The sequence below is a fragment of the Brassica rapa genome, chromosome A01 (genome assembly GCF_000309985.2).
Source record: "Brassica rapa cultivar Chiifu-401-42 chromosome A01, CAAS_Brap_v3.01, whole genome shotgun sequence".
In the NCBI taxonomy this organism is placed as follows: domain Eukaryota; kingdom Viridiplantae; phylum Streptophyta; class Magnoliopsida; order Brassicales; family Brassicaceae; genus Brassica; species Brassica rapa.
In genome coordinates, this window is record NC_024795.2 from 28,413,361 (window position 1) to 28,428,608 (window position 15,248).

The 15,248-nt window shown below is 34.8% G+C and overlaps 4 protein-coding genes and 1 non-coding gene across 5 annotated transcripts; 1 reads left to right on the forward strand and 4 right to left on the reverse strand.

Moving 5' to 3' along the window:
• On the reverse strand, window positions 1-2,369 carry LOC103848939 (26S proteasome regulatory subunit 6A homolog). The gene is made up of 9 exons (XM_009125770.3): window positions 2,107-2,369; window positions 1,630-1,854; window positions 1,370-1,561; window positions 1,105-1,296; window positions 891-1,009; window positions 726-813; window positions 532-651; window positions 322-462; window positions 1-233 (listed from the first exon to the last, which is right to left on the reverse strand). The coding sequence occupies exons 1-9, from the start codon at window positions 2,224-2,226 to the stop codon at window positions 156-158; spliced, it is 1,275 nt and encodes a 424-aa protein (XP_009124018.1). The 5' UTR covers window positions 2,227-2,369; the 3' UTR covers window positions 1-155.
• A 661-nt stretch (window positions 2,370-3,030) lies between these two features.
• TRNAE-UUC lies at window positions 3,031-3,102 on the forward strand. The gene has a single exon. It is a non-coding gene; the product is annotated as a tRNA-Glu (tRNA).
• A 78-nt stretch (window positions 3,103-3,180) lies between these two features.
• Window positions 3,181-5,809, reverse strand: LOC103848940 (F-actin-capping protein subunit alpha). The gene is made up of 10 exons (XM_009125771.3): window positions 5,596-5,809; window positions 5,410-5,525; window positions 5,186-5,275; window positions 5,032-5,096; window positions 4,315-4,476; window positions 4,118-4,196; window positions 3,897-3,974; window positions 3,709-3,783; window positions 3,584-3,619; window positions 3,181-3,483 (listed from the first exon to the last, which is right to left on the reverse strand). Exons 1-10 carry the CDS (start codon window positions 5,711-5,713, stop codon window positions 3,376-3,378), a joined length of 927 nt encoding a protein of 308 aa, XP_009124019.2. The 5' UTR covers window positions 5,714-5,809; the 3' UTR covers window positions 3,181-3,375.
• Window positions 5,810-6,944: 1,135 nt separating this feature from the next.
• Window positions 6,945-8,577, reverse strand: LOC103848941 (REF/SRPP-like protein At3g05500). The gene is made up of 3 exons (XM_009125772.3): window positions 8,321-8,577; window positions 7,717-7,941; window positions 6,945-7,627 (listed from the first exon to the last, which is right to left on the reverse strand). The coding sequence occupies exons 1-3, from the start codon at window positions 8,357-8,359 to the stop codon at window positions 7,151-7,153; spliced, it is 741 nt and encodes a 246-aa protein (XP_009124020.1). The 5' UTR covers window positions 8,360-8,577; the 3' UTR covers window positions 6,945-7,150.
• Window positions 8,578-9,218: 641 nt separating this feature from the next.
• Window positions 9,219-14,237, reverse strand: LOC103848943 (protein RALF-like 22). Its single transcript, XM_033291751.1, has 3 exons — window positions 11,627-14,237; window positions 11,321-11,433; window positions 9,219-11,212 (listed from the first exon to the last, which is right to left on the reverse strand). Exon 1 carries the CDS (start codon window positions 13,248-13,250, stop codon window positions 12,891-12,893), a length of 360 nt encoding a protein of 119 aa, XP_033147642.1. The 5' UTR covers window positions 13,251-14,237; the 3' UTR covers window positions 9,219-11,212; window positions 11,321-11,433; window positions 11,627-12,890.
• Between the last annotated feature and the right edge of the window lie 1,011 nt (window positions 14,238-15,248).

The following is a 15,248-nucleotide window of genomic DNA, read 5'->3' on the forward strand; positions in this document are numbered from 1 at the left end:
TGTGAGTAGATCATTTAAAAATTTAAGTTCTGCTTTTATCAGAAGAAAAAGAAGATGAACACAACTAAAATGTATTTCGATAAAAGATTCACGAAAATATGAAAATATCCAAATCCGAATGTAAAACTAGTTGAAAGATACAAGGCAAAGAGAGATTAGGCGTAGTAGTTCAAGCTTGCTTTCTTCTTGGCCTGGACTTGGATGATACCTTCATTGAAGTCCTCATGGTTCACCTGAGAACACGAGAGTGAACCCAATGTTCTAAAAAACCAGACTAAACTTCAATCATAACGTAACTAGAGTCTTGTATCTTATTATTACCTCTGTGGCATCACGACGAAGAGCCAACATACCAGCCTCTACACATACTGCTTTCAGTTGAGCACCATTGAAATCATCTGTTGATCTCGCAAGCTCCTCAAAGTTGACGTCTGGGTGGACATTCATCTTCCTCGAGTGAATCTGATTTCATTCAGTTTGGTGTTAGTTGAGTTATGTTGAGCTTTATAAACTACCAAGGGAGAAACAAACCTGTAAGATTCTGGCTCTTGCTTCTTCTGTTGGATGTGGGAACTCAATCTTCCTGTCTAGTCGACCAGAACGCATAAGTGCCGGGTCCAAAATATCTGCTCGGTTAGTGGCAGCAATCACCTGAAACATTTGAGAGGTTTGATTATCACTATTTCTTTGTGGGTCAATATACAGATAGAGAGAGAGACTCTCACCTTAATACGCTCATCACTACTGAATCCATCAAGCTGGTTAAGCAGCTCCAACATAGTCCTCTGCACTTCCCTGTCTCCGCTTACTTCACTGCACTCTCAGCCAAAGAATGTAGTTAATGAGCTGCTGACGAAAGTTGCATATATAGAAGAATCTGAATCAGTTACCTGTCAAAACGCTTTGTACCAATTGCATCGATCTCATCTATAAAGATGATGCACGGAGCTTTCTCTTTTGCTAGTTGAAAGGCATCACGGACAAGTTTTGCTCCGTCTCCAATAAACATCTGCACACAGTCAGATACAACATACAAACAATCATTACAAAGAATCCTAAAACTCTTGTGGATGCACAAGCTCACTATATAACATTCATATATACCTGGACCAACTGAGGACCTGCCAATTTTAGGAAGGTGGCATTGGTCTGTGCTGCACAGGCACGAGCCATTAGAGTTTTACCAGTCCCTGGAGGACCATACAAGAGCACTCCCTTCGGTGGACGAACACCAAGCTTCTCGAAACGCTCCTTGTGCGTCATGGGAAGCACAATTGCTTCTACAAGCTCTTGGATCTGTTTCGGAAACAAACTCATATCAGATTCAATACAGCAACACACTGAAACAAAGTCAATACGCTAAACAAACCTGCTTCTCCAGTCCTCCAATGTCATTGTAATCTTCGGTAGGTTTCTCATCAACCTCCATCGCTTTAACCCTGGAGTCATACTCTGATGGCAAGGTATCCAAAATGAGATAACTGTCTTTATTTACCCCAACCAAGTCCCCAGGCTTCAAGCTATCGGGGTCCACAAGACCAACAACTGGTAGAAAGATAGTCTGCACTCAAAAGGGGTATCTCAGAAATGAAATGTAAAATTAAAAAAAGGATATGGAAGAAGTCTCACCTGTCGTGTAGAGGTTTTCAAGACAACACACTTTCCCTTCCGTTGAGAGTCAAGATCAATATTAGCACCGTCTTCTTCAGCATCATCTTCCGGATTCATCTCCAATATCTCAACAATGTTGCCAACCAAGTAAGGAAGCTGCTTGTTGAGTTTAATCTTCTCCTGATTCTCTTTAATCTTCTCCTTGTAAGAATCGCATTCAAGATTTGTTCTTTGCGCGTCTTCCTGTATCCATCATTAAAGAAAAACACACAAAGATCAGCAACTTCAACACCATCATACTATACTACTACTGTGTTAAAAATCCAAACTTTGAGATTACAATGAACTCAAACCCTAAATTAGATACCAGCAAGATCTAATTCGAATTTTTTAAGCAATTGGTGAATCCAAAATTGTAACCTAAGGATCAATCGTGTAGTTACGAGGAAGCGATAGAAGCTAAAGGGAGATCGGGAGAGTTATTGGGTGGGGAACCTTGAGGATTCGAATCTCGTTCTCGAGGAGGCGAGTAGCTCTGACGATATCTTCGGTGGACATGGAAGCGAGCTGATCCTCTTCGAAGCTTGACGTGTCTTCTACCATCGGAGTTGCCATGTCGGTAGCCTAATCGGAGAGAGACAGAGATCGCCGGGAAGAAGAGAGGAGAGCGACTGTGAGAGCAAAAGGGGAGAGAAGACGAGAAAATAAATATTTACATTTTATTTAGGAAAACTTGTCCCCAAAGAAATGAATATGGCTAAAACTTCTGAAAGAAACAGAGTCTTTCATACCTTCTCTAATACGGCGCCGTTTAATAGTTTTATCTTTCCCTGTTTTTTTTTTTTTTTAAATCAAGAGTTTCATTCATAATCTCCAGAGTTATACCTCACATTTTTCACAAAGGTATTTCACCCATCAGAAACTATCAAATTGCATGAAAAGACAGTAAAATTCAGATATTACAAGCTGTAAAATAAGCTAGAGAGAATCGGAAAACATTCTCAAGAGCCCTTAAAAATAAATAGAAAACCACAAAGAGAGAGGGTTAGAAGTCTATTCTTGAGGCAAATGAGAAACATATAATAAAGAAGCAATCACAAAGTGCAGCAGCGAGGGAGAGAACAGAGATGTGGAGGTAAGTTCTGAGCAGCTTTCAGTCCGGTAGATACATTTAAAAGTTGTATCAACCACGGCCTCGACCTCCAACTGTTTTTTTTCAACAAGATACTAGTTTAGTTTAACCACAATCAAATATTGTGTAACCAAGACAATAGTAAATAATTTTATTGGGAGAGCCATTATTGATTGTATATCCCATGGAAAGGATGAATCATGTTAAGATTTGAGGGAAATGTACCTTTGTTTCCACCCAAATACAAATTTGTTGTCTTTGAATGTTGTGTCTGATCATTCAACAATTCCGATGTCGTCCAGCGGTTAGGATATCTGGCTTTCACCCAGGAGACCCGGGTTCGATTCCCGGCATCGGAGCTTTTTTGCACTTTTCTAAAATCCAAATATTTATCAGCACTTGTGTGTGTGATGGCTTTAGGAACTAAGTGAACTAAATTATTGGCAAACGGCTTTTTTTCCAATGATTCAACACTTGCATGCGGTTTGTACATTACATTACTTCAAAGGAAGGAAGAAATACACTCGCACCAGAAACAGTAAGGATTATACTTAACTTACATTATGGAATGGAAACACAGAAACTTGGTAACAAAATGGAAACAGAGGAGGCTGAGATTTGATAATTTAGTCTCACTTGCCAAGTCCAAGTTCTTTCTCTACCTCTCTGGTTAGGCTGAACTGTAAAGTGTTCTGCCATGGGAACAGAGTTCTTGTCACTGGTAGTTTCCTCCTCAGATCCTGCAAATATCCCATAACCAGATGGATGAGTAAAGACACACCTCCAGGATCCAAACATTAGGAGTTTCTAGATTTAAGTTGCAGCCATTGGAATAGTTACCTTGAAAGTGTTATCCGGTAGTTTAGAATATGCTACCTAATGATTGGGTCGGAAACAAGATTAGCAACACAAGAAACAACGGTAAAAGAAGGAGATTAAAAATAATGAGTAGCAAATTTGGAGACCTCTAGAGCGGCAAGGTACTCTGTCTCATGGTGCCTGATGATATTGGCTATGGCAATCGCGCAGTCATCCGCAGACTGAAAAAATGTAAACAAGAATTCAACTGCAAGTTTAGTATCAAGGGGTACATTACACATGGTATAGTACATGCTAGCATTGACTTCTTGTGAGATTATTGTATGTGGTATACCTGAAATATTGTCGAATCTTGGAATTCCTTCTTTGCATCTAACTCAACATTTCCTTCTTCGAAATAATGGGCTCCTACCTGAAGAGAAAGATATGATAGAATTTTGTAGAAAACGCTTATTGATATTCCGTTGGCTTTGAATAAGTCACATCCAGTGACAAAAAAAAAAAAGAATAAGTCACATCCAACTTACAGAGAGATAATTGAGTGGCGAATGTTACCTGCAATTTCCCTTTTATGTCAAGCACTTGAGATTCATCCTGAAAATCAATGTTCCATACAGATCTCCAACTTCCATTACTGCACAAAAATTGTCTTTTCAAATTGATTGTTCTTTCTGAACAATGGAATATAGCAGAGACCATATCTGATGTTAAGATTATTAACAATAAGAAGGAGAAGATCATTTTGTACACACCAGAAGTTCTGGGGACTGAGCTTCCTAGCAGTAATTATAACGACGAACTCAAAGTCCGTCCCTGGACCATCAACATCTTTCCCTTTCACACAGTTAACGGCAGACACACCTTTCGGATAAGATTCACTAACGTATCTCTGGATTTCAGCGTCAAGAGCACATCTGTAATGGACAAAACAACATTTTCAACATTTACTACATTGCAAAGTGCGTCTAATGTTTTCCTCTGCTGCCATAAGATCTTAGATGGGCCTATTGGAAATAGAATTTGTGTGGAGTCTGAAAATTTTAAAGTTAAAAGATTTTTAAGAGTTAAAGTAGATTTGATGAATTCTTGCTATATGTATTGTATAAATTGTCATTGCTTATTATTGATTAACATAGATTTCCATATATGTTTTTCTTGATGTTTTGAATTTGTCTTCTTCTTTTTTCTGTTTAAAGTTTTCTAAAATCAACCTATGATTTTTTTCATGATTCTCGATCATGTTAATATTTTTGTTTAAAGTTTTCTTTTTACAATTATCTTTCACATGATAATAAAAATGTAATACAATATTTTGTGTTTGTATATTTGTGTATTTTTGTTACACATATATTCTAAGAATATTATGAGTATAGATGATATTTGTAAAGTTGAATGTTATGAGTAAAACTACGGTATAACCTCTTTAAATACTCTAATCCTAGATCCTCCAGCTAGGTGTAAAACCATACCTGAATTCCTCAATATAGGAAGATGCAAGTTCTTCATCGTCAGCAGGTCGTACTTTCGTACAAATCTAGCCACAGAAAATAGATGCAAGATAAGTATTACATTCACAAATCACAGCACGCTATAACTCAGTATAAGTACAATCAGTAAGAGAACCTGTTGAACGTGATCAACAATGGCAACCTGAGCAGTTCTTGGATCAAGGTACTCATTCTCAGTAATTTCACTGTAAGATGAAACAATCACCTGAGACAACAACAACAAAAAAAATGCACTAAATCTCGCAGCTGATAAGCATTCAGGATTAACCTTAATCCAATAAACTAGAAGAGAGCCAGAAGTCACAGTACAATTCAACTCAGATTAAGAAGATAACTCACATCACCTGCCCTATTAGGCATTTCAAGGCAGATCATATGAGATTTATTGTACACTGGAAACGCCTCCATGGCTGCCTCGTTGTAGACTTCTTCATCGCTCAAAACCGCCTTTAAATCTGAAACAAAATGATCCTCGTAGTATCAATCTACGATCGCTTCAACGTAAATGTGTATGAGTGAGAGTACCTTTCGCGACGTAATTGATTTCGCCAGCTGGAGCGTTGAGGAGAAACCATTTTGCGATTTCCTTCTTCTGATCGTAGCTTAGTTCCGTCTCCGGTAACTCGTCTTCTTCGTCCGCCATAGCTTTCTATCTCTCTAAGCCAAGGGAAGACGGAGATGAGATCGTCGCCGGTTATAAATTGACGGGGCTATATTCGTCATTGTACTAATAAAACTTTAAGGGAAAATCGCATAAAAACACCTCAAGTGTCACTTACTAACACTTTAAACATTTAAGTTTTTCTATTAACACTTTTAATCTTTAAAGTGATATTTTTATCATAAAAAACCTATAAAGAAAAAAAATGACCAACTGAACAGATTACAAACAATTTTTTTTTTCAAAAAATAATTATTTAACTAATAAAATAAACAAAAAAATTAATAAAAATCAAAAAAATTAGCAAAAAACCTCTAAAGAAAAAAATGACCAGCTGAACAGATTACAAACAATTTTTTTTTTAAAAAACTAATTATTTAATTAATAAAATAAACAAAAAAAATTAATAAAAATCAAAAAATTTAGCAAAAAAAACTCATAAATTAAAAAATGAGAAAAATAAATAAAGATTTAAAAAATTAAATAAAAATAACAAAAAATTTCAAAAAATAAATAAGATCAAATTAAAATAGAAAAAACTAAAAAAAATCATAAATTTCAAAAAAAAAATAAAAATTCAAAAAAAAATCATTTTCAAATACATATTTTTTTATCAACATTCATTTTCAAATATAATGTTTGAAATTATATTTGAAAATGAAAAAAAAAAACCTTTTTTGAATTTTCAATTTTTTTCAATTTATTGTTTTCTGTATTTTAATTTGATCTTATTTATTCTTGAATTTTGAGTTATTTTTTATTTAATTTTCTAAATTTTAATTTATTTTTCTTATTTTTTTTAATTTATGAGTTTTTTTTGTTTATTTTTACGTTTTTTATTAATTTTTTTGTTTATTTATTAATTAAATAATTATTTTTTGAAAAAAAAAACTGTTTTAACCTTTTTTCAGTTTTTGGAGATTTTTTATGATAAAAATATCACTTTGAATGTTAAAAATGTTAGTAAAAAAACTTCAAAGTTTAAAGTGATAATAAAAATGATAGTAAGTGATATTTAAAGTTTTTTATGCGATTTTCCCAAAACTTTAATGAGTGGGATCGAGATTTAAATCACAACCGTTGGTTTGTGACTTGAATCCTAACAACGTCGTTTTGGTTAATAGTCTTTATACTAAGTCGTTCTAGTGGTTTATATATTCTTCATATACTACACGAATGCTGATCACACTTTTTTTCGATTTTACGTGTTCAATCACAGGATAAACAAATTAAGAAAAGCTTTTTACAATAATCCCGACGTAGATTTTACATTAGTTTGTGTTATTAAAACGAAAATTCATAGAAACAGAGGAAATAAAAAGACAAAGAAACAAAAGAACCAGCCAGAACCAGGGACAACTTGCTAACCAAGATCCGGTTCATATCAAACCAAACAACACACTACCAAACCCCTCCAAATCAATCAAGAGGATGAAACTCCACAGGCTTGGCCGTCTCAGCCTTCTCCTCGGAGAAAATCTTCGAGATCCTCTCCGTTGGAACCAACGGCATGTACGACGACACCCTGTACCCTTTCTCCGCCGCCTTCACCACCGTATCATTATACTTCTCAGAGCAGAAAGCAGCCGTCGGCACAGCGACTTGAGCCAGCCTCGGGAACAGAGGGAGCTGGTTCAGCTTCTTCCAAGCCGAAACGGCGCACTGCTCTGCCTTCGGCTCGTAGCTCGCGTACAGCTCCTTAGCCGCAGGCTCGTACTTGGTGTAGACGGATTTAGCCATCCCAGAGGCGGTTTCCACAACTCCAGCACGTCGAACCTCGGAGGCGAAGGCACGTGCCACGACGGGTGCGATCTGAGCAGCTGAGATGGCGTGGGCAGAGACTTGCTTGACCACTGGTGGGACGCGGCGGTCAAGTTCATTCACAGACATGTCAACCTGCAACATAACCAAGACGCTATTATTGTCAGCGAACATAACCTTCTACTTAGCGTGTAAAATCAAGAACTAGAGGAATCTTGTTGTACCTTCTGGTCCATGTATTTGAGAACCTCAACGGGTACGTCGTGGTACTTCTGGTAGACAGGACCGACAACAGTCTTGACAGCACCTTCGACGGATTCAACACCTGGCTTCAAAGGACCAGACTTGTCCTTAGCCTTGGCGTAAATGAGAGCAAAGCGAAGCACTGCTTCAACAGCAGCGGCTTGCACAAACTCCAAATACTTCAACCTCTCCTTCTCCTCCTTAGTCTGCAAAATTACAAAAATAGGCACATGCAAATTATTAGCCAATACAAAAAAAAAAAAAATTAAATCTCAAATTCGTTAATCTTCTGAACTATGATCCCTAAAATAAACAGTGTATTATATGAGAAACTTTAATTCTTTAATCTTAATCTTCTACACAAGATCCCTACATCAAACAACATACAATCAATGAATCTCTTCGGTGAGCAGATTGAATTACAGATTATCATCTAATCCTATGCTAATTGCACTGATTAGCGTTAATCAGATCCACAATCATACATGCATGCTCATGTATCTCAATAGCCACCAACAATCAAGAAACCAAAGATTCGAGGCCAAAAATCGATCTAGCTCGCGGAATTGAGATGAGGATGATTACCATATCGAGTTTCGGCTGATTGAGATCGGTTTGAGCCATGATCGCTGGGCTAATCGGGTGTGCAAAGAGGATATCTGAGAAGGCGTTCGTTTGAAGAGAAGAAGACGATTCTTCCTTTTTTTTTTTTTGCTTTTTAAATTGATTTTTGACGAAGAAAACGATGTGATGGATGGTGATGAGGAATTACTGAATTAGAGCTTAACCTAGAGTTGATTATTTATAGCAATGGTTTTTGGCACGTGTGAGGGGTTGTAGATTACGCGTGCGAGCGTGTGTTTCGATTGGGTCGGTTTCTTAACTATGGGCCGTTTACACTTGTGGGTTAAGTAATCGTACGTAGGTAAGAAAAGGAAATAATTAAATATTTTTTCCTGTAATTCCAAGAAAAATTAATAAAAGAAGAAGATTCCAGAAGTGTCAGACAGGGAGATACTGTACTAGTTATGCCAACACGTGACTTCGCTGGTTGAATTTATATTGGATTCTAAATTACACAATCGTATTGGGTTTCTCCATGATGGGTCTCTCCACAAATGTACAAGATACATCAAAAAAACAAGTGCATCATCTTTCTGTATAATGATAATAGAAAAAAGTTATTGAAGAGGATGCGAGTCTGCATGAAACAAAGGGAGCCTATATTAGAGATATAAGACAAATATGGGCTCATATTATATGAAACAACGGAGCCCATTATCTGAGTGGTATAAATTGTGACCTATTTGAACTTTTGAAGGTAGATTATACCAACTTAATCCGGTAATTATGAAGCCAATATTACTGAAAAAAATGCTCAGTAACACACCGATTACACATGCGCATGTTAGTGAGTGGTTGTTAAACGTTAATATGGACAAACAATTAGAACATGACACAAACAATGCAACATTCCAACATATATATCTCGATCAAATTCCTCAATTTTCTTATGAAAACATTTTACTGTTTGGTCAAAGTAAAGAATATTATTACCAAACATCCTTCTTAGTTTGGTCAAAGTAAAGAGTTATTACCAACTTCTTGGTTTAATAGCTCTTTCATTACTTACATTATGTATCCAACTTTTTTAAACTATGTGATCTAACAAATCACATCTTGTAACTTGTCTTTTTAAATTGAATGCCCTTTTTCAAAAAAAAAAACATTTTACTGTTAGTACTCAACATTTTGTATGTCAAATCAAATGTAGCAGGTGGTACATATAATAAATTCAACCATAGTGTATACAAATTCTATGGCTTTATAATTAATCAAAATAAATGCATATTAAATCATATCGGGATAAATAATCACAGCCATGAAAATAATACTATATGAAGAAAATGTTTGAAGTCAAGCGTGCTAGGCTGTTATGGTCCCATGAGTATGCCATCATCACCTTATTAGCCAACAAGCCACTAACAGCTATAAAGGAATTCTTTTTCAGTTTATAATTTTTTTTTACATTTACTTACACAATCAGAAGGTCATATTAATATAGCTCTATTCCAAACCTCATATTAATAAATTGAAATAGTTACTTTGTGAGTTTGTGTTAAGAAACTAAAGTTGTCACAACACAAAACTACGCATAGATCTCAATCACTTTTATCGGACTAATAAACCTATTTTTAATCTGCGCAACTTTGAAATATGTATTTACTGTATATGAATAGTCTATAGTTTTCAATGTGTAAATCAAACCAATCCCGGAAATAAACAAACAAATAAAATAAAAGGCCACCGATCACATACGTTGTGTTAGTGAGTTATTGTTCACATAGTTAATGTAGAATCTGGACAAAAGACTAGAACATGACTAAACAGACAAACTTTGTATTGGTGAATAATGTTCTATCTGTTATTCATTGTATAGGCTTTGCATATATATATATATGCATACAATGCTCCTTAAAAGGATATTCTCCAAATCTTAAGATGATATACACAATATGCTAAATATAAGGAACAATACCACACTCAACATATATCTCGATCGAATTCATCAATTTTCTTATGAATGTTTATTGTTAGTACTCTTGACATTTGTATGTCAAAATTTCTTATAAGTGTTAAAAGCAAACATAACATATTACCTCTAACGATCATGATGACAATCATGTGAAATTCATCACTCAAAAAAAGAATCCATCATTCTCTTCACAGTAACAACCAATTGTGAACTTCTCCTATACTCATGACATACACATATTTTATATGAGCTTTACTCGTCCGATCACTTCACCACCACTCAAAAGAAAGTATTCAAATAAAAACAACATCCCATAAGAGTGTGTATACATCATTTTGTCAAAAAAAAAGAGTGTAATAATCATCATGGTTAACTAGAAATTGCCATCACTTTAATTTTAGAACAACTGTTTTGACGATATACCATGCTATTTATAAAAAGAAACAAAGATTATCACAACTTCTCAAATATACTATTCTTAACAAATATACTATAGCATGGTACATACAGAATAGCAATGTATATGTTAGATAGACTACACGATGGTTGGAACCTAAAGTAACAAGAAGCTAGGGTCCAAAATCTTGTAAAGTGTAATAGTTGAGATAAACGTTTTTATTTGTTGACACAAAAAATTAAAACAAAAAAAAAACAATGCGATTTGAACAAAAAAAAACAAACAACAACAACAATTCTGTTTGACTACAAAAAAAAAAACAAACAACAACAAAAAGAATTTTTTATAATAGTTAGATTGATTAGGAAATACTTAGTGATAAGTGTTAAAAGCAAACAAAACATATTACCTCGTCTGACACGTCTGAACTTGTAAACAAACACTTTGCCACTTTTGATTTAAGATCATTAGCTACACTGTTAGAGGTTATGTCTGAAACGTCAACTAGTTAGCACTTAGCAGCTCGTTAAAACTTTTTCCTCCCCTGTAAATAAAGAAAAGAAACACAAAACAAGATTTAGTTAGGGACTTGAAAATAATAAAGGGTATCAACACGAAATGAAATAATTAAAATTTGCGGTACAAAGGGGACCTTTATTAGAAACAGAAGGAGCATGACTCTTTCGCTTTTTTGGTTATAGACTGACTGCTGTGTATTTCCCAACTCTGTTGCTGATGCTGGTATGAGACTAGGTGTAACGTGCGCTGGAAAAAAAAAAGTAGGACGAGATCATTCTATCTATATCTCATCTTTGAAAATGAGAACTCGCTCTGTATACAAAACAACCAAGTATGGCACAACAAAGAAACTTTAACCATAATGAACAATGAATGTTAAGACAAACTAACATAGTGAGCAATCCAGTTTGTAATAACCCAAAAAAACAAGTAGTAGTACCTGAAGAAGAAACGCCAAATGTTGTTTGGTTGACAAGTAGAAGCAACCATCCTGGAATAGATTTTGTACACGAGTCTCTTTCTCCTGATCAGGCATCGCTTTGTGCTCCTTGAGGCTGATGTATCCGTTTAAATGTGGTATCAAACTGCACGAAGCCTGAGTTATTTATAGATAAATTATTGTACCGTTGAAATAAATATCTCTTCCTTCAATAAATTATTGTACCGTTGAACTCAAATAAATATCTCCTCTTGCAATAAATTATTGTACCGTTGAAATCAAATAAATTTTTTTTTTTGAACAACTGAATATTAAATAATTTTTTTCTAATAATAGATTATCTATTATTTCTTTTTTAAAACTACTGTTATTTCTGTAAGAGAGATATTTCAATTTAAAAGAAATAATAGATGATCCTTTAAATTTTGTTTTTAAAAAAAATCTCTACAATAGTATTTTTTGGTGCGACAATACTCTTTTTTTATTTACAATACTTTGAAATATCATCTCCTCCTGCAATAAATTATTGTACCGTTGAAACATATCCTCCTGAATTAAATATCTCATTCTGCAATAAATGATTGTACTGTTGAACTTAAATAAATACTATCTCCTAATAATATGGTAAAAAAAAATCTCCTAATAATAGATAACTCTTTAAATTTGTTTTTTTTTCAAACTAGAACATGACTTAAACAATACCACACTCCAACATATATCTCGATCGAATTCATCAATTTTCTTATGAATGTTTATTGTTAGTACTTGACATTTGTATGTCAAATTTAGCAGAGGGAGCATATAATAAATTTAACTATAGCATATACAACATTCAATGGCTTTTAGATAAATTCATAAATCAAAACATCAACCGATACTAATTATATCGAAAATGTTTATAGTTTAAGTGTGCTAGGCTTAGGCTGTGATGTGTCCCATCGTCACCTTATTAGCCAACATGCCACCAACAGCTAATACGGGAATTTTTTCTGTTTTCATTCCATTCATATAGTTGATTAATTATACGGTCGATATATTAATACAACTTTATTCCAAAACTCAATCACTTATCGGACTAATAACTATTTTTAATCTTCGCAACTCTGAAATATGTATTTACTGTATATGAACAACCAGAAAAATAACTTGTTTTCAATGTGTAAATCAAACCCGTATATCCCGGAAATAAACAAACAAAAAAAAGAAAAAAAAAGAAGCATACAAGGGCAAAATAGGAATTTAAGTTACTCATGTTCTTCTTCAATCAACGCCTGCATCTCGTGATGGTGCTGCATCCACGGCTGTAAGGATTGGCCTGAGCGCCACGCTGGCAGTTGTAATACGAAGCTCCACGACGTGAGCAAGGCACACTGTTCTTCCTCATCGCACCGTAGCTTACGTACTTCTTCTGCGCTAAAATGCGCCTGCTGATATCCGAATCGAACTCCATTTCCTCTTCCTCGGCGATGCACTCAGCGATCGATCCTTCGCATCCAGAGAAGAGCGAAGAGGATCCGGTCCGTACGAAATCAAGCGAGTGTCCGAAACTGAAGCCGCTTGCGTCGACGGATGAGATTACAATGGCGAGGAGCGCGATGACGGCGTAGATGGCGCGAGAGTTCATCTTCTTCTTTGACCAAACCTTTTGGTTGAGTCAGGGACTTTTCAGATTTCTTTAGTCGCCTTTGTAGATTTGTTTGTCTCTGTCTTCTCTCTCTCTCTCTTTGGAACTTGATTCTGTACTTACGTGAAGACAACAAGTTAAGCATTGGTGTCTAGCTTCTTTATAACGTGATAAATTTATTACAACGAGCTTCTTTGTCGGTACATTAACGAAATTGCCATTGTCCGTTCGTCCATGTGTTTTTTGGTTTTGTTTATTAATTATGAAATTGACTTACACGCAATTGTTCTCATATTATTTGTATTAATACCTTTTTTCTTGTAACACATTTTGTATTAATACATATAGTATGGACAGTTTCTGAAAGTTTTAGATATGTTTTAGTGCACCCACGTCTTGTGACTTGTGTATAGGTGCTAATTAGGACGGCTTCAACTTAAAAACTTTGTAATTTGCAATTTGGTTCTATTGCAAATTGCGACATTCAACAACATGCTTTCAACCATAAAAAATCAACTTCATATACTTGAGTCTTGAGTCTTGAATATTTGTTCACCATAAGACGAAATCTTTGTTACATGATGTAGTCTTAGGTTAACTATCACGATAATTCGATTTTATTTCCTTTGTTTTTTAAAGAGACGAAAATTTAGGTAATGGCATTTGCTTAACTAATGGGTGACACCGTGGGATTCTCTAGGCAAGAGCTGGTTGATTGGTTTGTCTTTTTCATAATTATCGCTCTATCGCCGAAATGGTATGAGCTCAGGTTAGATGGCCATCTAAAATCCGTCCAACGTTCCGTTAAGTTTTCTCCTCTTTCCGATAATGATTTTCCCTTAAAAGTTACATTAATGCATGTCAACCATAACTAAACATTTTATTAGTTTGATCGTTCGGCAAAATGTACAATAAGTTGTAGATATAATCTTATCACGCTCGATAACTCCAAAGAAACATTTGATGTCATCACAACAAGCAGGGCCGTCTAACAGCAGGCGCAAGTGGAACGGTTGAACATAACCCAAAATATAAAAATAAAAAATTTAAGAATTTTAAAAAATATATAAATAAATTATGGTAATAAAACTTTAAAATTTTAGATTTAATGCTAAATTTAGAACTCATAATATATAAAATCAGACAAAGTTATTAGATTTTAAAATTACTTGATAAAATGTACAATTAATATTGTTTTTGAACAGGGTCTAAAATTAATTTGAGACGGCCCTGACAACAAGTGTAAGAGATGTATAAATGGTTTTTTTAATAAACCATGCAGTTTTATTAATTTCTTAACTGAGAGTTTGATTAGAAAAAAAAAGTGTTTCGAGTTTGAGTAACATAAAGGATTCATAAAATTTAGATAAGAGATCCATATGGAGTTTTTTAATTAAAAAAAAAAAAGAAGGTAAATTTAGCGTCTATCTCAGTTTCTTGCATACATATAGATTTGGTTGGTTAAGATCCAGCTTGGTCTTACGGGTGAAAAGCCTACGTGAAGACATGTAAACCGCTCTCCTAACTTTGTCACTGTTTTTTACAAACCACCATACCCATTCATGCATGGGTAGTACTAGCTATAATATTTCTTTCTCGGTACATTTACCGATACCCAAACTCATTTTTCAAATGGAGAGCAACGGCAGTTTGTCTTTTTCATTACAATTATCTCTTTGACTCTTTCCTTCAGGTAATAACATCGACCCCAACCTCTACACGGCCTTAGTGTGAGAGGCAGCGCGTAACGAGCGGCGAAACCGTTATGAACAAGGTGGGTCCAAATCACAGGTCACCAAGGACGGCGTTCATCAAAGTAAGAACCAGCTGGCCGCTTCAACCAATTTTTATATTCATTCAACATTATAATGTAATGTCTAGTCTCTGATGTTAAACATTTGGTTTAATCGATTGTTTTTTCTTGATAGATTGCTTACAAATATATCATATGGTAGTTGATGTTTATAAAATGTAGTAATGATTAGATAGGCGACGACA

What these genes read in the sequence shown, in the direction of transcription:
- LOC103848939 (XM_009125770.3), bottom strand. Translation starts at nt 2,226, where the DNA reads ATGGCAACTCCGATGGTAGAAGACACGTCAAGCTTCGAAGAGGATCAG. An exon ending in CAGGTCCTCAGTTGGTCCAG is followed by an intron (nt 1,010 to 1,104) that starts GTATATATGAAT and finishes GACTGTGTGCAG; the next exon opens with ATGTTTATTGGAGACGGAGC. An exon ending in GGTACAAAGCGTTTTGACAG is followed by an intron (nt 814 to 890) that starts GTAACTGATTCA and finishes CTGAGAGTGCAG; the next exon opens with TGAAGTAAGCGGAGACAGGG.
- LOC103848940 (XM_009125771.3), bottom strand. Translation starts at nt 5,713, where the DNA reads ATGGCGGACGAAGAAGACGAGTTACCGGAGACGGAACTAAGCTACGAT. An exon ending in TCCTATATTGAGGAATTCAG is followed by an intron (nt 4,477 to 5,031) that starts GTATGGTTTTAC and finishes TGTCCATTACAG; the next exon opens with ATGTGCTCTTGACGCTGAAA. An exon ending in TACCGGATAACACTTTCAAG is followed by an intron (nt 3,484 to 3,583) that starts GTAACTATTCCA and finishes GGATATTTGCAG; the next exon opens with GATCTGAGGAGGAAACTACC.
- LOC103848941 (XM_009125772.3), bottom strand. Translation starts at nt 8,359, where the DNA reads ATGGCTCAAACCGATCTCAATCAGCCGAAACTCGATATG. An exon ending in ATCAGCCGAAACTCGATATG is followed by an intron (nt 7,942 to 8,320) that starts GTAATCATCCTC and finishes GTAATTTTGCAG; the next exon opens with ACTAAGGAGGAGAAGGAGAG. An exon ending in TCAAATACATGGACCAGAAG is followed by an intron (nt 7,628 to 7,716) that starts GTACAACAAGAT and finishes GTTATGTTGCAG; the next exon opens with GTTGACATGTCTGTGAATGA.
- LOC103848943 (XM_033291751.1), bottom strand. Translation starts at nt 13,250, where the DNA reads ATGAACTCTCGCGCCATCTACGCCGTCATCGCGCTCCTCGCCATTGTA.